General features: G+C 43.9%; 1 protein-coding gene across 22 annotated transcripts in view; it reads left to right on the top strand.

The window, feature by feature from the left end:
- The window catches only part of rimbp2 (RIMS binding protein 2), a 119,477-nt gene that overhangs the window by 70,504 nt on the left and 26,188 nt on the right, over positions 1-22,785 (top strand). For 18 of the 22 annotated variants that reach the window (XR_004761160.1, XR_004761163.1, XR_004761162.1 and 15 more), the window contains 9 exons: positions 3,040-3,162; positions 7,914-8,018; positions 10,183-10,233; positions 11,478-11,498; positions 14,924-15,128; positions 15,879-16,027; positions 18,908-18,987; positions 20,695-20,804; positions 21,267-22,145. Coding sequence is in view for 17 of the 22 variants with exons in the window: in XM_035378609.1 (XP_035234500.1) it covers positions 3,040-3,162; positions 7,914-8,018; positions 10,183-10,233; positions 11,478-11,498; positions 14,924-15,128; positions 15,879-16,027; positions 18,908-18,987; positions 20,695-20,804; positions 21,267-22,145 (1,723 nt within the window). In the remaining 5 variants the exon portion in view is untranslated. Of the gene's footprint in view, positions 1-3,039; positions 3,163-6,518; positions 6,641-7,913; positions 8,019-10,182; positions 10,234-11,477; positions 11,499-14,923; positions 15,129-15,878; positions 16,028-18,907; positions 18,988-20,694; positions 20,805-21,266; positions 22,146-22,785 lie in introns of those variants that run through there. The other 4 variants (XR_004761164.1, XM_035378610.1, XM_035378625.1 and 1 more) reach the window with 2 other exon arrangements.

Below are 22,785 nucleotides of genomic sequence, written 5' to 3'. Positions count from 1 at the left end.
TCAGATTCTATTATAGAAACATCATCTGCCTCTCGCCCTGTGGATTTCACAAGCTCTCCATGCAGATAAGAGAAAAGGAGAGGAGATCAGCAGGCCCAGACTGTGAGGCTTCACCATCGATTACTTTAAAAAAAAAAAAAATTAAAAAAGGCAATTTCCTGGAGGATTAGATTGACAGGTATCAGCCACACACGATTAGCAGGCATCAACAGCCTGTCTCTGGACAGCATATGGGGCAGGTGGGGGGGGGGGTGGTATGGGACTCTGGGTAGTGTTATCTAATCTGGAGTGTGAGCTCTCAGACAGCACCATCCATCAGTTGGATCAAGGAGCAGGATATGAGAGCCTTGCTCCAGAGATACCACCCCCTCCCCCCTCCCCCCTCCCCCCCGCCACCCCCCAACCCCCCAGCCCACACAGTGTTTCGATCCTTATCGCCATGGCAATCCGGTCAGCGCCTCACGTGGGAACTACCCCCTTAGATCCACGGCCTGATTTCATTTATTCTCCCTGCGCTTTGGTTCCTCCGCAGAGCACCGCCGCTGTTTGTTCCTCAACAAACATCCCCCCTCGCTGCACCCGAGCGTTTCGGCTGCTGGCGCTGTCGACGTTCCAGAAAAGCGCCCCTCCTCTCTCATTAGTCATTAATGAATGCGTTCTCCACAGTAAAGGAGAGGGAAGCCTCGGGCACAGACCCAGCGGTGCTAACCTGCCCGAGCGCAGAAACATATCAATGATCTGCACAACACGCTGTGCTCTGAGAGTGCAATGCCTCCTTTGCTGAATGCGTGCTGCTCCACGCGGCAGAACCTCTACAGAACGACTCTTTTCCCTGCATTGTCCTTGGGCTGGATATCAGGGCTCACAATTCTCCATCACTTAGCTTTAAAACTAGCGCTCAGCCTTAAAATTCTTTAAAAGGCGGTTGCGTTTCCTTCATTTCCCCTTACAAGAATCACAGAGTGTTCGCAACCCGCTGCAGCTGGGTTGGAAATAATTGCGGTACAAGTGCTGTGATTGCCGGCCCTTAATCACCACCCATTAATAACATGGCTTTATTGCCATACTTCTCTGAAATGCCCAGCAGATGCTCGCTCATTGCTCACCAAATTCCCATTCTGTGTGTGCTGGAACAAGATAGAAAAAAAACAAGTGCGTTGCTGAAGTGATTATAAAGTGGCTTAAAATAGTTTAAATAACCATAAATGATCACAGAGGGAGGTATCCACTAAGCATTCACCAAATATCTATTCACAGTAATGTCAATAACTGTAATAATGCACATTTCAAATCAGGCATAAAATCCACGTTGAAAAAAACCTCAGGATACTGGTTGGGAGCGTCCTGCCACCCCACCTCCCCCCTCAACTCCTCCCAAAAGTACCACCCACAAGTAAGCGAACACACATGGCTTGCAGGGCTGCAAGTGCAATGAACTGGACAGTAAACCTGTCAGATAACAAAACAAAGAAATTTGGATCGCTAAAAATAGCTAACTAGCATAATAGCTTCAGAGCATAACAGATTTACAGGACCTGGAGGTAGTAATTCTACTAACGCTGTCTACAGTAACCAACACGTAATTCCACTTCACTCAGCTTGACATGGCACTCGAGAGCTTTTCACACTGCACTTAACCCTGGGCTTAATGGGTATAATTGTTTTAACCTTGGATTAACTATGTACAGTGTAAAAGAAAGCGTAAATGTCAGCCTGTCATCAAGCACTGACAAACTAAGGTGTTGATCACCCCTCAGAACCACAGTACCCCAGCCTAAACACCCATGCCCACCCGCCAAAACGAAGCTAGCTGGCTAAAAAAGGCAGGTCATGCTGCTCATAAAAAGCAGATGAAAATAAATATAGTACAATGCCAGCTACATCAAACATATACAGTAGAATCCACTTAATTGCATAATGGATTATCACGTAATTCGGGTATTTGCACAGAATTGCCAAATCCCAAACCATTTTGAATTCATTGTATTGTAAAGAGATCGCAGATTTGCGTAAAACATCATCAAACATACTTTTATTAGCCTCAAACTGTGTGAGGAGTTATGCAATGAGACTAAAACATTCATTGGCCATTACGTCAGGTCCTTCATGACATCATGACATCAGCTCAGAGCCCAGTAATAAATTAAGCTCTTTTGATTAAATCTGCACATATGAACAAATGTTAAGACTGATATAAGTCAGTATTGCAATGCAATTGATGTCTCACCCTGTTGCTGATGCTTAATTCATACCACAATAACCCCATACAATATAGTCTGAAGCCATTCACTGATTTATTGTGACAGCCAATTAAAAATGTAAAGCAAGGTTTTAGGATGCAAGATGGATGATCATGTTGTAAGAAGACTGATGTCACTTAGAGAGAGCCCCTGGAATCAGACCATTATCTGAGCATGAGTCTCGCAGGATGCTAACGAGCTTGCTGACGTAAAAACCGGCGAAGACGCTCGCCCTCATCCGGTGCGAAGATGAGTGGCTTCTCCTGCCGCAAAAATCAATATGGAATGAATAGCCTCCTGTCTCAAGGAAAAACAATATCTCAAAATGAATAAATATCATCGCCGACTCAGAATGAGTGTGGGTTTGATATAGTGCCTAGAGTAAGCACAAAAATATTTCACATATCTGGGTGTGATCAAATAACACTCTGCGGTGCATCAGATTTGCTCTGGCTCGCCTTACAGTCCTATCCCTTCCTCCATGCACTCAGAATAGCTGTTTATGCGTTGAAAATATGTACATCAATATCTAGTGGCCCTTCCCATTTGATCGATAAGCAGCTATGACACATGCTGATGAAGACTTAGGCTAAAACATTCACTGAATTCAATAAAAAGCCATATTGTATTTTTCTCTTTTCTTTCGATCAGTAGCAACACTTACAATGTTCTTTGATGTAGGAAGGATGTCCCACAAAGGTCTTTGTCCACAGCCCAGAAGTAGATATAGGAAGGCAATCTTCTCCTTCCATCTTTGTGCCTACAGAAGGCCAACACTGCCCCTCTGTTCTCTCTGCAGGTGAAGTCAGACTATGATCAGCTCAGAGAAACCCTTCTTGCTGTGACTCAGGAGAGAGATTCGGCCCTGCAGGAGAAGATCCATCTCCAAGGCAAACTGGAGAACCTAGAGCAGGTGCTAAAGGTGAGCCAGCTGCCCTTCCCTTGCGTGGACCAATGGGCGTCAATGCAGTGTTCACAGTAAGTGCAATGGGGATGGTCAACTCGGATAAGTGGTGGGGCTGAGAGGCTGGCAACAGGTGTTCTGCAGCATGGCAGACTGAATGCTGCAATGTCTGGGCAAGGAACAGAGTGCTGGCTGGAGATATCAGACAGAGGGGACTGCTAACCCCCTCACTAAGGAAGGGGAAGCCAGGCTCCCCATCCAATTTCCCAGGAGCCCTTGCAGGTCCCACAGCCAGACTGGACGGAATTTAAATGTGTCCAAACGACGTGTGACACACTAATCTAGATTAATTCTGAACAGAGGTAAAGGTACATAAATGAAGGTTAAAGCATAGTTTTCAGCCTGAAATATAGGAAATGCCCAATGTAAACACATTGAATGTTGTCTGAGGTTATAAAACATAGCATCCGCATAAGCATCCGCATTTGGGGGATTGTGAAATGTTTTGAACTGCCGTAGGGCAGGGGTATGTAAAGAGAGAAAGGAACACTTCTCTGTTTGCATTCTAATTGCTTTGTTTACTTACTTGGCAGTCATCCTTTCTCCAAATAGCATAATTTTTGCTCCGAGGGCAAGAGGGGCCTTGAAATCAGCTGCTGAAACTAAATCATTTGTGAATTCTGTGTGTTTTTGTTTTTGGAAAACTGCCTGCCCATGTCTGGTTCATTGCTATGCTAATGACGTGTTCTGGTCTATGAGCAGCACTGAGCTATCGTGGCTTGAGATATGCACATTAATTCTGGGGACATCCTTTGTGCTTGTGCATCAGTATATTTAGCTCTGTCTATCATTTCCATTATTACTGCTGTATTTTTCCAGGTTGGTGTTATATTGAGGTTCTCAAACTCAGTCGTGGGTCAAACTCCACTGTGCTGTATTTAAGTTATTCTATCATTTTTTATGTGCTATTAAAAATAATGTACATTCCCACATTAGATGCGTAATGTTATTACACAGAATGGATAGTAGCCTATTAGAAACACAAGTATTCCCCAAATGGGAAATTTTATAATTGGTGTGATTCTCTGGGCCAGTTCATTGCCCTACAAGACGGAATTACTTGAAGTTCAGCCAGTGCTGTAGCCCTGTCAGCGAATGCAAGGAACAGTTGTTTGAAAATAGATTTTTCTTTCCCTCAAGAGAAAAAAGTGTAATATTTTCTGACTGTGTAAGCTGTGTAAGGGAGGCAGATACAAACGTTTTGCTGGGTCAAGTAACATTCAGGAACTTGAACAATCTTGAAACCTCATTTATTCCAGAAGAGTGAATCACAAACGTGTTACTGGGACCAATCCTTCCATACACATAAAATTAGCTTACGTACCATAAAACGGGATTTGATATGGCAGCGCCAAAAATGCATAATTCATATTTTTCTTGCACTATTCCATTTAACCATGTAAACTGTAGATCTGAAGGCAGAATCTCAATGTTGCTTACATCAAGAATTGTATTTGTAATGATGCCAAATTCTATTCCATATTTCTTTTCTTTTTTATTTACCGTATGTAAACGAAAACTGATCAAAAGTTCTGGGGAAAGTATTGGCTCAGCACAAGAATAAGCAGTCACGCATGGTAGATTGTTATGACACCGCTAAACATTTTTATACCATAATTACAGTATCAATCAATTACCACATTTCTGGGGAATTCCTTATTGCCGTCAGCATATGCCTATTTCAAGGCATCTTGATTTTGTCACACATTATTATTTTGTGTCCATTATGAATTTTTCTTTTCCTGGTTTTATGTCAGGCTTCTGAATTTCTCTATTATATGAAACAAAATGTGGCTCAAAGTGACTCACAAATCAGAGCTGAATGTTACACCCAAATAAATGGAAGCGCTGGAAGAAAGTGCTAGCTAGCTCACATACTAGTAAAAATCCCACGGTGACTAGCAATCTGGCCTTGCTTGAAGCGAGATGATTTATATGCTGCCTAGCTAGCTGCCATAGGTAGCTAGTGTGTACTATTTCAGTGTAGTTCTATTCCATGTATTCAATGTGTCTTTGGGTTGTAAAGGTCCATTTTCCAGCGTGATAGATTGCTCGCTAATTTCTCAGCATGACGTTGCTTGTATCTCCTTGTTTGGGGGACTGACAGGACTCCTGACTTAATGCTGTCTTGTGGTTGTTAAAAGTTGCACTGGCTTTTTGGATGCGTCGTCTTGCTTCTTCATCAATGACCCAGGCAAGACGGTAGGAAAAGACAGAACGTCTTTCTTTTGTCCAACAGACTACAGGGTACCACCAGGTAATATCGACTGCAGTTTCTTTCAGGCTAATGGTGACATAAGAAAAACTTTTCACAGTAGATCAGCTCTTTATTCATTTCCAGTTTGTGAAATATTGGAAGTAGGGATTGTGCGGTAATTTCTTATTCCTTGTCCACCAGAAAAAAAGGATGGATCGTTAGTCTTGAACAGTGTAATTTGGTTATTGAAAAGACATCTTCCCACTTGTCATTAATGCATATGTGCTGGTTTAATTGTCAGCAGCCTCTTTAATGACATGGTTTAGGTTCAGATTTTTCCAGGAGAGAAATGGGTCTCTGTATCCAGTCTATTCCCCCCCCCCCCCCCCCCCCCCCCCCCCCCCCCCCCCCCCCCCCCACCCCCACCCCATTTGAGAATGACTCATTGGGGGGGAGTGGGGGTGCACTGGACGGATGGAATCATGCTTCCTTACAGCTGGTTCCCAGCACTGCCCCAGATGGGTTGGAAGCCCGTCATTATGGCCCATCAGGAGCGAACCAGGGGATCTTCAGAGACAAAGGCTCCTCCTCACCGGTCTCTCTTCGATGTTCCTGGATCTGGTCTCTTCCTGTTATCTTTGCCAAAACCCCAGTTTTAATACAGTTCATCCATCTCGAAGTAGACCTCAGAAATAGTCTTCTTTTTCAGTCAAACTTTTTATTTTTTTAAAGGTCTTCGCAGATAATAATTGACTGACACACAAAATGTGAGGAGCGGCGCATCGAAATGGAATCGATGACCGCTAGAGCCGACAGAACGTCCCCAGCCGACCCAGAGCTAGCCATGCGCGGCGTGTCACAGCGTGTGTGCCAGCCACCCCTCTCCTCCGGCTGGCTCAGCAGCTGGGTTTCCCCCTCTAGGCCGGAGCAGGAGCCTGACCTGCATCCCGGCGGATGCTATGGTTCAGCATTTCTCCGGCTGAGCCGCGTGCAAAGCGTGTGCTAATCCTGTTAACCCCTCGCCAGTGTCCGTCTCTCACGTGCGGAGGCTGTGGCGGGCGGATCCCTTGTCCCACTAACCTTGCTCTGCTCCCGTGTCTGTTGCCTTCCAGTGCCTTGGGTGGGAAGTCAGACCTGCCGCTGTGACTGACTAGGAAGACTGGAGCGGTTTTCCCCCCTCCCTACCCCCTACCTCCTCCCAAACCCCTCCTCCCCTTCTCCCCGTGTTAGATTCATAAGGTACCGCTTCTGTGCATATTATCTGCATGCACAGTTCCCCCTTCCCCCACCAGTCCCACCTTTCTTTTCAAATGCTTTCCCCCCACATTGTCGGTTGTGTCACGTTGTGCCCGCCCACCTCCTTTTCTCCCTCCCCCGTTTTCCCAAAGCACGCCTCAAAGGTCACCTGGCAAAGGCCGCCACACAGCAGAACTGCGGTTGTGCATGTTGGGATGAGGTGCTGGGGACCGAGATGGGAAGGGGGCACTTGATTTGACTTGCCGATGATCACAACATTGATGGTTTCCCCATCGCCCGCGCACAAAGCTTGGGACTGCCATTGACATTGAGTACGACTGTGCTATGGCAGCATGAAGTTAATTTATATTTTTGCTATCTTTCTTTTGAAATCATGCTGCTTGTTTGTTTGCTTTTCTGCCGTTAGGTCACATTCTGGGCAAGAAAACATCTTAGAAAACGCTGGACCTTTTCAACATTTATGCATTTTGCACTGCAAGGTTGAGCACTCCACTTTTTGGCTGGGAAAGGCCTTGCATTTAACCTTGCGCTTGTATTGCTTGTTACCATGGAGACCACTAACAAAGCAAGTTGTGGAGTTTGCACGGTTTGGAAACTAAAAGCCCTGCTGTTTGTCATACTAAAGTATGGTCATGGTGCTGCTTTGAAAAATATCTCTTTGAAAAGCCTCTTTTCTTGTGAAAAAGAGAGGTAGCATACTTTGCAAACTGCTGTTGTTTTTTTCAACAAGCTCTGAAAAGCATTTCCAGTCCTGCTCTGTGTGCCCCAGTCAGAGATCCGTTCAATTCTGCAGGTGTTCAGCAATGTCTGGTTGCATTTTTTCTGTCTGCTCAGTGAAGCTATTTTTAGAGGTTCTCTTCAAAAGGCAGAATAGTACGTGGCAGTGATGATGTAGTCTCAGCTCACTCTTGTTAATTCTCTCTTGCTGTGCATGAGAAAGTTAACAGAATTGTTTGAGGCTGTGACAAAACATCATATGCTCCCTTTGACCTCTTGCATCCTTGAATGCCTTTCTAATAGTATTCGGCTCATAATCCTGACCAATCGTATGAATAAATACAGATGAAGAATAGGGAAAACGTGTGGATACAGCAGCAGTTTCCCTAATCGAGATGACCACTGCATCATAGAGTTGGGATCTGTGGGCTGAGAGTGGAGAGGTCTGGAGACGCGAAACGCTGTTTTTGGGTGTGAAGGTTGCTAACGCATACTGCTTCCTGTCCCCCCCCCATCCCAAAACCTCTCCCTCCTGTAGCATATGCGAGAGGCTGCAGAGAGGCGGCAGCAGCTAGAGTTGGAGCATGAGCAAGCCTTGGCTGTTCTCAATGCAAAACAACAGGAGATTGACCTTCTTCAGAAGGTAAGGGCCACCGCGCCGTACCGGAACCGCTGTGCGGGAATAGCCTAGCGTTAGCCTCAGCCGCCTTCGGCCTTCAAAGAACGCGCCAAAGAACGCATTTGACGCATTGGAGAATGCTTTGTTTTGTCCCGTAAGTGAATACTTCGACCCGTAGTATGAGGTTCACTCATTTACAACCCATCTAGTTCACAATAGTTTATCTGACCCCAAACTGCATAATTGGAGCAATCATTAGGGATATTAGGGAAATGGAGGCCTGAGGTATTGTGTTCCCAGGTCAACCTGGTTCGCAGCCTGAAACCATCAAAGATTCATAGGCACACTGTTGAAATGGGAGCGTACCTGAGCAGACTCAACATAGTTGGTGCTCACAGAAATGCCCAGAAGAATTGATATTTTGCCTGCACATTATGGAACGGAGAGGTGCGTCACGCAAATGGAGCAATTACTGGAGACTGAAAACAGAGTTCCTGAGAGAGTCGCGAGCCGGTGCTCCGTCCCAGGCACAGAATTAATGGGGAACCCTTCAGTTCCCCAGCCTCCGTGTCATTATATTGGCTGCTTGCATTTTTCTTTAACTTCTGCCATAAACGGGGAGTCTCTCTGTTTTCCCATTAGAGGATTCATTATGGCTTGGTTTTCCCTTGGCTACAAAGGGAATGCTTTTTTTCTACCTTGAATTAATTGCTTGTACAGTGGATTCATGAAATTAGAACTACAACAGATGTTATCTTAGCCATGTGGAACAGGATCTTTCTTAGCAGATGTTGTGAGTCAAACAGAATAAACTGAGATACGTTGCATTGCATTTTAGATTTTACACTATTTTTATTTTTGTCTGGCACATACAGTAGTTGAACCTCCTGGAATTAATATGATTTATATAAGATTTCAGCGGGTCACTTCTCTTTAGTTAAGAACATTTCTCAGATGACATCCAGACAAATGGTTCAAACTACCTGAAACATCCCGTGAGAATCTTGTAGACCAGCTTTAACTGAAAGTCAGTACTTTAAGTTGTTTATGGCCCCATCATCAGTACTGATGTCCCAGCAGACCCACAATTCCATGTAAATCTCCTCGTCACAAGGCTGTTGAATACGAAATTAGAATTAATTTTAAAAACTCGTCATACAGCCAGTAGGTTCATTGGCGGTGGAAATTCTGTGTGATCTGGCACTGGAAAGTGGATATATATTCTGTTATTAAATATGGACATTAAACTACTACGACCTGTCTCGGTTTCTCTGAATCCCTCAGGTGAGATGGGGTGATTTAATGTCTCTTTATCAAGATATCTGTCTGTCACATGCACATACTTCCCCCCCAAGAAAATATCCATCTCTCCTAATGAGCATACAGAGTGGTTTCGCAAGATCACTGCCTTCTCCTGAGTTCCATCCTCGTCCACAAGTGCTGCTGATCAATGTTTCCTATTATCACTTTCAGGCACCACGGGCCATGATTTAAACCACATTACGGTCCTGCTGTCACCCACCGGAGGCTCACGAAGGCTCAGGCCTGTCTGTCTTACAGCAGGAGAGGCCAGCTTGTAGGAACCAGTGTATCAGAGACCCCTCAAAAGAAGACAGCACTGACATTTTGGTTTGAGCACATATTTTTGAAATGTAGGAGAGGTTGCACAGGCTATAATTAAACTAGGCCCTCAAAAGCACACCACCCCCCCACCTCTGTTCCGAAGTTTCATTTTGAATCCATTCACATCTTCCAGAAGCATCACCAAGCATATTCCTCACCCTGACACGGAGGAAGAAAACACATATCGTGAAGGACAGATAACTGTGGCTGCCAGGGCCATGGTGGTAATTGCGTTCTCCCTTGAACCTTGCTCAGGTTTCCTCTCGGCCTACACGCGGAACAGGAAATGAGGCTCGCCTTCGCGCCCCCGCGCCTAATAACACGACTTCATTTTTACGCCATGGCCGCCGCTTCCAGAAATAAATGACGTTCGGTTATCAGCGAAAGCGTCCGAGACAGGAAACCACTGTGGGATCTCACCACTATCTGATGTATTAGGGCAGTGCCAGCCCATTCCAGTAAACAAACATGTTTTTTCTATCTCTCCATCGTGTTCATATTATGATGGAATGCAAATGCTGACATTCATGTAACAGTGACTACACCTCTCTGTGTATTTGCGAAGGCTCAAGTTGAAGCTAAGAAGGAACATGAGGGTGCAGTCCATCTTTTAGAGGTGAGTCACTGGGGGGTGTGGGGGGCTTGATTGTGTGTGTGTGTGTGGGGGGGGGGGGGGGGGTGGCAAGGGGGGCATGTGTATCAGTGCCTGGCTTGCATGCCAGCGTAGGCCCTATTGCGGAGGCTGCATGCACCTCTTTCAAAACAACATTTTATTTATACCTGGATCTGCTAAAGAGTGTAGCTCAAACAGCTGACTAGGTACTTAAAGACCATTGGCCAGATTAAGAGAAAAGCTGCAAGTAGGATTACAAGCTTTTATTTGATTTCATTTGTTTATTTTTGCTGAAATTTCACTTGAAATGGATGCCCAAGTGACTATATAGGCCGTGGCTGCATGTGCTAAACAGTATACAGTGCTGCAGAATGGAGTAAATTCAATATACATTTTTTAGAATGACTTTGAATTGGCACACATGAACGGCAAATTTTTGTCCATACTATTGCACTTGGAGGTTGAATGAAAGGCACAATACTTCCTTGAAGGAAAATGTTTGCTTTACTGTAACATGTTGCAATCAATTATTGCTGGGTTTTCTTTCTCATTATCATGTAAACTTTCAATGCATCTAACATTTATTCTCCTTCATTATGTTTTCATTCCATTATTGAGAATTTCAATGACAAAATTTGGAAGCTTAAAAGTCCTTCCTTGCAGTAATTGTATGAAAAGCAAATGTACAGCAGGTCAGACTTGTAGCATGAAAGATATCTCGGCCATTAAATCGTGGTGTCAAATGAACAACTTAAATATTGGTTTCAGTCAGGGAAATTTGATTTTTAGCTGGGGCAAAAGAGGAGTTTGGCCTGTCAAAGAAATTGGAACTGCTGATTAATGAATCTTATGTGCCTGATATTATCATTATATTATATTATAAAAGTGTGGTTTTTTTTTCATTATAATTTCCTTGAATAAGAAATTAGATATTAAAGACCAACCTCTGCTTTCCCTTTGGGATTTGTCCTCATGCTTACATAGACCTTCATGAATCTCATTGCCTAAATTATGTTTGGTTCAGTAGATATTTTCTGTTTAATTTAAGGCTTATATTTATAAATATAATATATCCATTTATCATATTGTTTAAGTTATTTTGCATGATATAAATAACCCTTTAATTTATCTTATTGTTTTGAAGATGTTTTGAAGAGTATGAGTGTTCATATTTGTAATGGTGCTTTAATTTCTTTCCTCACATCTCTTGTCGCTGTGTTATCGGTGTGTGTTTTATGCATATACAGAACCACTTGGACAGCATGCAGGTATTTCAGAACCGTTTCTCCCTAACATTTATTCATTTCTCTATCTGTAAATCAACAAACAAATTAGGATGAATCCCCTAGTTTATTTTAGCTTTTTCGGAGGTGGGTGCATCATGAATTTTCTAGAAAAAGTTATCATTTTGGGAATGTTAAAATCATTATGCTAATTTCAGTCAGTTTTTTTTTTTCTTTCTTTCAACAAAGTTCAGTGTTCAGTGACTGTCATAAGTTAAAATTAATTTGGGGGATACGGTAATCTTGTGTGTGTGTGTGTGTGTTTTAATGGTATTACATGATTCAAGAACTGAAAAAAAGCTTTCTGGCCATAAGGCATGAAGTAACAGCATTTGTGATGTAACCTGTTCGGTGTTATTTTTCTTTTGGCACCATACATCTCCTTCACATACAGATGGCAACAGCACAAATTTCAGTTCTTGAATGCATACGCGCGGACATCTTTGCAAACTGTCACGAAACACATACTTCACCCAGCTGCCATTGAATCACGCGTGTTGATATATAGTACGCTCCATTAGCTGATTAGTCTGTTGGATCCAGCGTCGGCCAAGATTAGCGGTGACACGTACAGAACGACGTACACTAGAAGAAGGAGGCAAAGGGGACGTTGTGACATTCAGTGAAGCTTTCCTTAATCTTAGGAGTGCTTCTAAAATCGCTTCATGGAGGGTGGTAGTTACATTATTTTTTAGTTCTTTTCATGTCAAGCATTTCTGACGATAGCGTGCCACCCCACCTTCCACTATAGTTTCGTGTGGCTTAAAATGCACCCTATCTGATAATGGAAAAGCCTGAAATTGGAACCAAAGATTAAAACCACAGCATATTTCATGCATTAAGAACAACTTTGCCTTTGCCCTTGTCCTTGGATGTGACCAGTATATCCATCTCTTTTCTAATGCAAGTTTTTGAAAAATGTGCTCTTTACCACTTCCATCTTGATAGGATTCAGGGTTAATGTATTCAGAACAGCCTGACAGAAAAAAAAAAGCTGGAGGAGGAAATATTATATATTATATAACGTCACATATGCATCATCAGCCATTAACATTGTCGTCAGGCATAGGGGTGATATATTCGTTTTTGATATATTCATTTTTGTCTTACAAAAGACCTGCACATCTACCAGCTTTCCATAGAGAGATTTTAGAGAGTCTTGCTTCTTTTCACAGCCATGAGCCTTAATTTTGATGTTAAGGATTAATGTTTTATGCAGTTAATTAAGACGTTTAATTGCCTTGGTTTGTTTTTGAGGGAAAAGGGACTTTTCTTGTTGTCGAAAATGGCAGAAGCGAAATAAAATCAACTTACTCTCTGAAGGCACGTAAAAAACTGCAGGTTTGGATGGATTAACAGTGGCGCACTTGTTCCTGATTGTTTTTATCACCGCAGTGGACGTTTATTGCTTCAGCGCTATAGGGTTATTTCAGTCAGAGTGGAGACCCCTCTCCCCAGATTGCAGTGCGTGTGCCGGACACGCGTTTCTACGAGGTCACTATTTGTCACACGGTGCGTGCTCCTCGATGGTAATTCACTAGCCTCGGTGCTAATGCAGCCAGCCATTGAATCATGCGCGGGGATTGGAAAGGTCACCTCCCGTGCAATGGCGTGCTCACGCAGAGCAGGAGCGGTAACTCGTTTGCATGGAAATAACCCAAAGCTCAAACAAATGCTAGATAAAATGAGAACTTTCCTACCCTTAAACGACAGCAAACCAATTCCCTCAATGTGACAGCAAGCAGGGATACAGGGAATGACCACTGTGGACAAAGCTGAGTGGTCTGTAATCTGATTTATGTAGATGGGCATCCAGAAATTATTTCTAACATTGACATGTAAAAAGCATTATTGCAACAACAAAAAAAAATATTGTTAAAAAAAAAACAATATATATGCACAGTTGACTTTGGATGCCTTGATATTGCACTATAGCAGACATTTTAACATGTCTTATCTGTGTGAATGCATTTCAGATAAAAGGCTATGGCACAGTTAGTTTCTGTGCTGGAACTGCACGTATATTGTCCAGCAGAAGCCACCAAGGACAGATATGCACTGTTGATATGCAGAGCCAACACTATGGCCCTTGCCTGTAGAAGAGTAGATATCAGTAGTGGTAGTAGCACATATCGATGAATAGTATATGAGTTAAAAAGTGTTCATTGGCAGAAATAAAGCAGTTAAAGATGAATGCAGACGGGGATTTCTGTGTGGCCCAAACTACTTTAGTATTCATAGTGAAAGATTGTCTCCTGCAAAGTTAGAGGTAAAGGACATTGTCCTTTATATTAGGGTTATGGAAAGGTTCTGGAATATGAAAAGAAAAAGCCAGCCATTGTTCACTTTGTATTACCTGACAGCTCGCTGATATTAACCTTGGCCCTAACCTTCCTGCAGTGCTGAAATACAATAAGGAAAGACGGGTCTGTCATCAATATAGAAAATCCCAGCTGTCTGCTGGTTTTGAGTCGGTAATCGGAGGGAGTTACATGACAGAGGGGATCAGATAGGCAAGTGTGCAAACCCAAAATAAACAAAGTATAATGAAAACCGGGCAAATATTTAACAAATATCTAACAGTGGCTTTCCAATCAAACCCTCATCAAGTTTTCAGCGACATTTTGCATTTCTTTGTTGCCTTCTAGAACCTTCTAGACAATAGCATCTCCCTGACATCGTCGCCCCGTAACCAAAACACTCGTGACAGCCCAGCGACATGAGCTGCTGACCCCAAATCAATCTCTATGGAAACTAACGAGCGGGATGTCTCCGCTTGCGTGCTGGAGCCCCACTCTTATCTCCCCTAAAGCAGGCCAGCATGTGGGAGGCTTGTTCTCCTCATAAAACCAAGGACCCGACTGCATGGTTAAATACCGCTATTAATTAATATTGCAGCATATTTTTTTTTCTTTTGTAAGAACAGTTCTAACTTATGATGATTCTTGCCTTTATTTTATTATATCTTCGAAATGAAGTTGAGGAGCATTCCCCCTGCTCTGAACACAGTTCAGATTTTGGTATGCATACCTCCTCTTAGCAAGAGACAGCTCTTTTAGCAACTGTAGTCTTGCATGTGGTCTTCATACTGTGGATAGAGTACAGTAGGTTAAGAACTTTATTTCATTACTCTCAGGAAATACACTGCTAAATACATTAGCAGTTGTTGAATTTCCTGTTATCGTTCAAATTCTCAGTTACATGATCCCAAATTCTTGTGAATTTCTTGCTTTTTTTTTTTTTTTTGTAGTGGTGAGGTTGAGTGCTACTTGAGGCAAGTTGAATTGCATGGTGGCATACCAGTGCACCAGGGCTTTGGTTTGGATGGATTTCAGCGGCCTTCCTCCCTCTGTCTGTGCCTTGTGCCCCCCCCCCCCCCCCCCCGCCTCCCCACCCCATGTCTGTGTCAGGCCAAAGTCAGAGAACTGGAGGAGAAATGTCGGATACAGAGTGAGCAGTTCAATCTCCTGTCCAAAGAGCTGGAGAAGTTCCGCCTGCAGGCTGGCAAGTTTGACATACTCAGCACCAACCCGTTGACCGTGTGTGAGTCACCCGGGTCCCCCAACAAATCCCTGTTCCAGCTTCTCAACGGACTGGCCGCCCCCCTCGGGAAAGGTGAGCACGCCCCCCTTTCGGCCGTCCTGCTGTCGATTATACTTTCACACTGGAACAGTTTCTGTCCTCTCTGTGCTGATGGTGACATCTCAAAACGTGTCTGCAACAACAGCATTCAAGAAATAGCAGAGTTTCAGATTGGTGGGAAAGTAGGCGTGTTGTGGTGGTGGGTTGGGGTGCTGGTGTGGGTGAGGGGGCATTGGTTTCGCTGGCATTTTGTTTGAGCATGAAGGCAAAGCACTGCATATCCTCAAAAAGATGTACGGAACACTAAGTATTTTGCCCGAAGCTATAATTTAGCTAGATAAAACTTTTTTCACTAATTTTCACTAACACTGTCTTTGATTATGAAATAAAATATGCACAAAGTTGATTTAAAAAATTGCGGAAGGAGCTCAATATGTTCTTACTGCCGCTGCCTTCTCATTTCTTATAGCAGTTCTCTTGGATTATTGTCATTACAGTTATTATTGTTGAACATGAAAAAAAAAAAAATCAAATGTCATTAAGTAATTTTGCCTTGTAAAATGTTTGCCTATAGCCAACAGGATGGGAGGTTATGGTTGATATCCCATGGATATTAATCAATGCCCTCATGTTGGAGAATTTCCCATTCAGTTCACTCTAAATGAAATAAGTGAGATTATCAGTCATATTTTTTTTTTTGGTTGGATATTCATTTTGTCACAGCAGGCGTATGATCTTACACTGTGCGGAGGATTGTAGAACTTTCTCCTTGTTTGTCCTCAGGCAATGAGAGTCCAGCGAGCAGGTCGGTAATATCAGAGTTCATCCGACCGCTGCAGATAAGCGGAGACAAACCCGAGCTCCTGTCTGTCAAGCCAACATTCCTCACCAGGAGTTCGGCCAGCAGCCCCAGACGGGCCTTCCTGTCCGAGGTGAGCGTGTTCATTACGCCATTTTGTTTTCAGGTATTTCACTTCTACATTTCTAAATTTAATCACTTCAAACATTTAAAACAACAAAAATATGCATTTTATATATTTAACATATAACATATTTTTTACAACAATGAAAAAAGAATGGGACAGGAATATTAATGCATAACTTGTTGGACTTCCCTTGAGGACTGGCTGGGCCCTTTAGTCTAGACATTACAGGTTCAAATCTGGGCGGTGTCCTTAGCTTTTGTTAGTTCACAATGACTGAGAGTACCACGTGATGGGAAACAATTGGTTTTGTCCCACCAACAGAAAGGGAGATTTAAGTTTGCCTGGGGCAGTTGCAGCATTAACTCCTCCCAGTGACATGCAAACTGCCTGTTGTGATCAATGTGAAACATGCCTCTTGTTGCACTGGATTATCTTTACTGCAGTATATCCTGTAGTGTGAAAAGCCATGGTTTCTGGGGTAGTGTAACACACACAGCAGCTGCCGCCCTCCTTGCTCAAGAGTGGGTGGCACAGTGGGAATGTATTTGAAGTCTTGATCTACCTGTTTTCAAATCAAAGTTGAGGCGTTACGTGCCTTTTGACTTTTTAAATGCCCTACAGGAATACTGGAAATTGGTTAGGCTCACACACTTACTTATCACGATAACTGCACAAAGCCTTTTCCATGTTTATTTTGCTTTGATGGAAATGACTTTCTGTTGGCTTTGCAGCCAGCGTGTCTGCAGTTTTTGTGCATTAGCTTATGAAAGCCAAAGTCTTGACATTAGTGAGAAGCAATAATGAGGGAACTCACAGCAGGGGCCATTCGGAGTGCCTCAGAAGCCAACTCCTGGGGTGCGAATGAAGCAATCTGTTGTTTTTTTAGCATTCGGCTGTTGTGATCGTTCTCCAGTCTGACAGAGAGACTCTGCTGTAGGCCAGTTAGCATGCGCTTTGTTGGGCCAAAAAGCCACGCACTACATTTATATTTACCATGGTGCCAGTGCTGGCCTCCACCGTAGGAAGGGGTATGCAGCAATACAGTATCCTGTCAGCATCAGATGTGGCATTAGTTCCAGTGACAAGTATGTCACCGTAGCAGTGTGAATGGGGTTTCGTGTCACCACAACATAAAGACATCCGGCGGACAGAAATTTGCTAATGGCTTTTCAAAGGGCAATGTGTTTCTGACTCTGAGCGGGACAGAAATCATCTTCCACGAGAGCAGAAGAACACTGCGTAGATAACGTTTACATCACGCTCGATATCCCGCCGTACAGAGCGTACCCCTCTGGTCCGTATTGGACGGAACTTGCAAATGGGAAAACTAATGACTGCAACCCGACCGCGTTGCGCCTTTGTTATCACGTAACCGTTCATGAAAAATTGAAAAAGGAGGACATTTTATCTGAAGCGCAGAGGATGTGAGTCAGTCTTTCTGATCCCAGAGTTTTTCATTTAGGAATCTGTGTGCACTTTGAGGTTGTCAGACTATAATTAATATAGTTGGACCCGCATTAGTCTCTTCTGCGTAATGACTCCCTTGGCTGATTCAGAGCACAGTGAATGCATCTCCGTCGTGACCCAGGTTCCCTCGCGCTCGTCTCTGAGACTAACAAGCGTAGTATTTGCAGAAAAAAAAACAACTCAATCATATGATTACGCAGCGTTTCTCTGTTCCTGAACAGATCGTACGGGCAGTGTAACGAGATATCTTTTAATACGCTGGCCATTTTCTCTCGCCTTGTACAGCACTGTATGAACATGATTATTGTGATTATTCAACAATCGCTGCAGCTAGCGCATTTCATTCAGAGAGAGAGAGAGAGAGATCGAGAGAGCGGGAGAGAGAGAGCAAGGAAGAGGGGGAGGAATTGTTTTGGAAGCTTGTGCCAGGTTTTGATGCAAATCAATACAGACAATTTGCAGAGGTAGCTTAGTCTATTCACTATCAGGTTACATCCCCATTTTTTTTATTGAGTTCCAAGTACGTATCATGTAGTCTTGCGCACAAGACACAAACAAATCGTTAATCATCAGGAACCTTGTGATGCATCTTTTGCCTTCTTCAGTTTTAGGTCGATGGCTCCTTTGTGTTGGTTTGCATGTTATCTGATGGGCAGCTTCACGCTCAGGCCAACACACTTTGAATGCTAAAGAGAGGGAGCATGCCATTATTCAACTACATTGTCCACCTCTATTTGCCCTGTAAGATATAATGACATGGTTGAGTTTTTTTGCTCCTTTCTTTAAATAAATAAATAAATAAATAAATAAATAAATAAATAAATAAATAAATTTAAAAAAAAATCAGAAATACCGTCATTTGTTTCCATGTTGAGGTATGTATGTGTGGATAACTGTTTATGAACATGTATTGTTCCATAGATAAGGCTTACTTATACCTCACTTCCTTATACATTGCATGTAGTTGTGGTCCAATATTGTTGCATATTGCATATGCATAGCCTATTATCTAATGTGCTCCCAAGTGAAGTTGCTGGTCACTTGGTGGTTGTGAAAATTGAAGAATTTATGGCCTTAGCTTGGATGGATCACAAGGGTTAGAGGCTATTTGTCAGAATAGCAGAATGGCCGGATATAATGATGTGAAAGTACAGAGAGGAGACTACAGTGCCCAGGCTTCCTGCTACCCTTGTGGCATTTTCCACTGCCTTTCATTAAAGAAAAAAAGTCTCCCAAACTCCCACGCAGTTTTTTTTTTTTTTTTGGCAAAATGTCACAGGTTTTTCATGAAAACTAAAATGCTTGAGCTTTCAGGTCACTTTTGGGTTTCTTCTTTCCTTGCTTCCATCTCATTGTGAGTTCAGTGTGCGCTTCTCGTTTGAACATCTCTTCAGTAAGGGGCTTCTTTCCCCCATTCAGATGGACAATGAACTCGGTTCCACGACCAGGTCCAAGGCCAGGTACACGGGGAAGGTCCGGCTCTGCATCGCTCGGTACAGGTGAGTGGCGGCCGCTTGCCGCGCCGGTCCGGGCGACGGTTCGAGCTCTGCTCTGGCGCTGGCTCCCGCCTCGCGCCTCATTTATGCACTGCAGCCCTCCTCCCAAACCTCCTCCGAGCACATCTGCGCTTAATAAACCGACTTCCCAAAACGCAGCTCTCGCATGTACGCGCTAATGCTAACGGGCCAACGCGTATACAGGCTAATGGGAAACGCCTGGCCGAATACCTGTTATCTGCAGCGTGCGTCCCTACTATTGGTTTTAGGGCAGCTACGTTTTGTTTGCAGTACCAGTTAAAGCTAATCAATAGATCAGGGAATCACTCGACGAGTCAGCTGCGTGGGGGGCGGGGGTGGGAATCTCGGGTGGCGCTCGGCATCCATTGATCATGAGAAGGCGGGCCTGTGAAAATGTCAGCTGTCATTCGTCAGCGGTTGGCCAGCGCGGGGCCGGGGGAGGAGTGGAAAGGGTTAACGCTGTGCGCCACTGCAGTGCTTCCCAAGCTCTGCGGTCTCGCGCTGAGGTTCCCCCCCCCACCCCGCTTTTATTTAATCTCTATATAATGATGCACTGCCTGGCTTCCACCAAAGAAAATAAATTGTCAGCAAAATAATTGCAATCCCCTGGAACACAAGGCGAGTGTAATTTTTATTCATGAAACACAATACTGTCCACCCACACTGTCCACCCACACCGCCACTGCCTCTCTCTCTCTCTGTCTGTCTCTCTCTCCCCCCTTCTCTCTGTTTTCTGTTTTTTCTCTCACTCTGTTTTCTCTCTCTCCTCTTTCTCTCACTCTCCAAAATTTATTTTTAATAATGGTTTTCTAGCTCCACCTCAGTGTACACAAATAGCCCTCCTCCTTGTAGACTCTGGTGGACTGGAGACAGGGGCATGCATGGTGCAGGGATCCAGCTTAGCGTAACACCCGACTGCTTCTGCACCTCCATCACTCCCTTGTAATAAAAAAATACAGATTGTTGGAGAAAGATCGATGTGCATTGCATTATGCATGGCCCAAGGCCCACAACCCAAGGAACTCTTCATTTAGATTTATTTCTACCATAGACCTTTTTTTTCTTTAGTAATCTGGAATGGTCTGTCTCTGCTCAGCACTGCGGATGAATTAACTAAGCCTTTTAGATGGTCGCTATCTTCAGACAGTGGTTATACCATACACTCCAACCAGACCACTCCGTGCAGCATCTTCTCACAAATTTGCTGTCCCATCTCTGAGTTCCCAGAAACCGGTACATGCTAAGTGTACTTTTGTGAGGTGCTTCGGCTAAAAATATCTGCCACGTGACTACATTTTAATAGAAATTGTATATTTATAATGTGTTAGTTCATATACAAAAAAGATTTTCGTTCATTTAGCTTCCACAAACATGTAATAGTTCAGTCCCTATTCCATATTTTTTTTAATAGGCGTATAGATGTAGAAGTATGAGTGAGACACTTACTTGCATTCATGATTGACAGAAGACTTTACCTCAATTATACCAATAAAATCAAAAAGGAATTTTTTTGGTTACACTGAAGGTAAGTATAATTCAGAATTTCAGAACAAAAAAACCACACATTAATTCACATTTATTTACTGTTAACATAATAAATCTTATCTTTATCTTTTATATCTTAAAATATTCACTTTGCTTCATTGCTGGTTTTACATAAAAATATATTTGATCTTACCCTGTCATCAGCTATAACCCTTATGATGGACCCAATGAGAACCCTGAAGCAGAGCTCCCCCTTGTGGCAGGGAAATACCTCTATGTCTACGGGACCATGGATGAAGATGGGTTCTATGAAGGTTTGTTATATCCCATCAGCTGTGCTGTTGTATGTATAATCAGTTAATCATAGCATCATTAGCTATGATTTCCCATTGCCAAAATTTCTAATCCCCTGCATTAAATTCCATTTTTTTTTGCCTGTAGAACAATATGTGTGACACAAATTTGCATAACTTGGGGATTTTGCTGTGCAATTTTTTCCCAGTAGTGCATAATAGCTTGGTAGCAGCTGTCTAATAACAAATCTTTTGATAAGCATCATGATAATCCCTTAAGAACCAATGTCATCATAGACAGGTAGGTTAAAACAGTGGAATCCATAATCATTTTGTGATCCACAAAGACAGCTTATATTTTTAATATAAGCTGCTTGCATGGGGTAAAAATGTCATTTTTATCTCAGGTAATGTATTGCTTTTTACAGTGTTTAGGCCTTTAAAAAATGGCAGCTGTTGACTCTTATTGTGTCTGTATCTCAGGAGAGCTGTTGGATGGGCAGAGAGGCTTGGTCCCCTCCAACTTTGTGGACTTTGTCCAGGACGAGGAGCTGCCCCCTGCCCAGCCTGGGGACAGCGCCAAGGAGTCGGGCTACCTCAACCACAGCGGCATGGGCCTGCAGGGCATGGGCGTGAGCGCGGGCATGGGGGTGGGCAGCCTCCTGTCCGATGGAAAGCTGGACAGCCTGGGCAGCTTGGGCAGCTTGGGCAGCTTGGGGAGCCTGGGGATGGACCTCTTCAGCTCCTGCAACAACGGGACGCTGGACGTCAGCATCGACGAGATCGGCGAAGACATTGTGCCTTACCCCCGGAGGATCAACCTAATCAAGCAGCTGGCCAAAAGCGTCATCGTGGGCTGGGAGCCGCCGGTGGTGCCCCCCGGGTGGGGCTCCATCAGCGGCTACAACGTCCTGGTGGACAAGGAGGTGCGCATGACCGTGCCCTTCGGGGGCAGGACCAAGGCTCTCATCGAAAAGCTCAACCTGGCCACGTGCACCTACCGCGTGTCCGTGCAGAGCATCACGGAGCGCGGGCTGTCGGACGAGCTGCGCTGCACCCTGCTGGTGGGCAAGGACGTGGTGGTGGCGCCCTACTACCTGCGCGTGGACAACATCACGCAGATCTCGGCCGAGCTCTCCTGGATGCCCAGCAACAGCAACTACAGCCACACCATCTTCCTCAACGACGCCGAGTACGACGTGGTCAAGGCGGGCGGCTACAAGTACCAGTTCTTCAACCTGAAGCCCATGGCCGTTTACAAGGTGAAGGCCGTGGCCCAGCCCCACCAGATGCCTTGGCAGCTGCCCCTGGAGCAGAGGGAGAAGAGGGAGATCTCCGTGGAGTTCTGCACCCAACCTGCAGGTCTGCTTCTCTTCCTGCTTGTTTCAGCTTTAGTTCAAATGTCCTCATGGCATGAAATCATAGAATGCATTAGCTTAGCAAACAGCGAAAGTATTTTGTTTTAACACACAATTACCGTCTTTCTCCCCCTTCCTCTCTTTCTCTCCCTCTCTCTCTATCTCTGATATCATCTTACCCTTCATTTTGAGATTTTGATCTTGTGATCTGGACAACAATTGAAATTATAGGGTTGACGGAGGATAAGGAAATAGGTTGGGAGTATTGTGAATACTGCCAACATCAGCGTGTTCTGTGAAAGAATATTTTTATATTAGAAGGTTATTCATAAGCTAAATTGTAATCTGAATTCTGGCTGGTTAACATGGCTATCTAATGATTGTAGATTTACAGCGTGCTTATGACAGTGCACACACGGTAAATTTCTCTCTCTGCTTCCGAGAGACTGTAAGAGTCTGATTGCATAAAAGCTGATATCTCGTTGCTTGACCCTGATTTACACCTTGGTGGCCTGAAATGGCAAGAATGTAAACTGGTTCATAAATAATGGCCCTAGATTTGTCTTCTCAAAGTGTGCAGCCATTAAATGTAAATTAGATTAGCCAGCTTTACAGTATATTAGCTTTTTATCCCCCAGAGCATA

Source organism: Anguilla anguilla, chromosome 10, assembly GCF_013347855.1.
Source record: "Anguilla anguilla isolate fAngAng1 chromosome 10, fAngAng1.pri, whole genome shotgun sequence".
Taxonomy (NCBI): Eukaryota; Metazoa; Chordata; class Actinopteri; order Anguilliformes; family Anguillidae; genus Anguilla; species Anguilla anguilla.
Note: the sequence above shows the minus strand (reverse complement) of the source record. Positions and strands in the feature narration are given on the sequence as shown.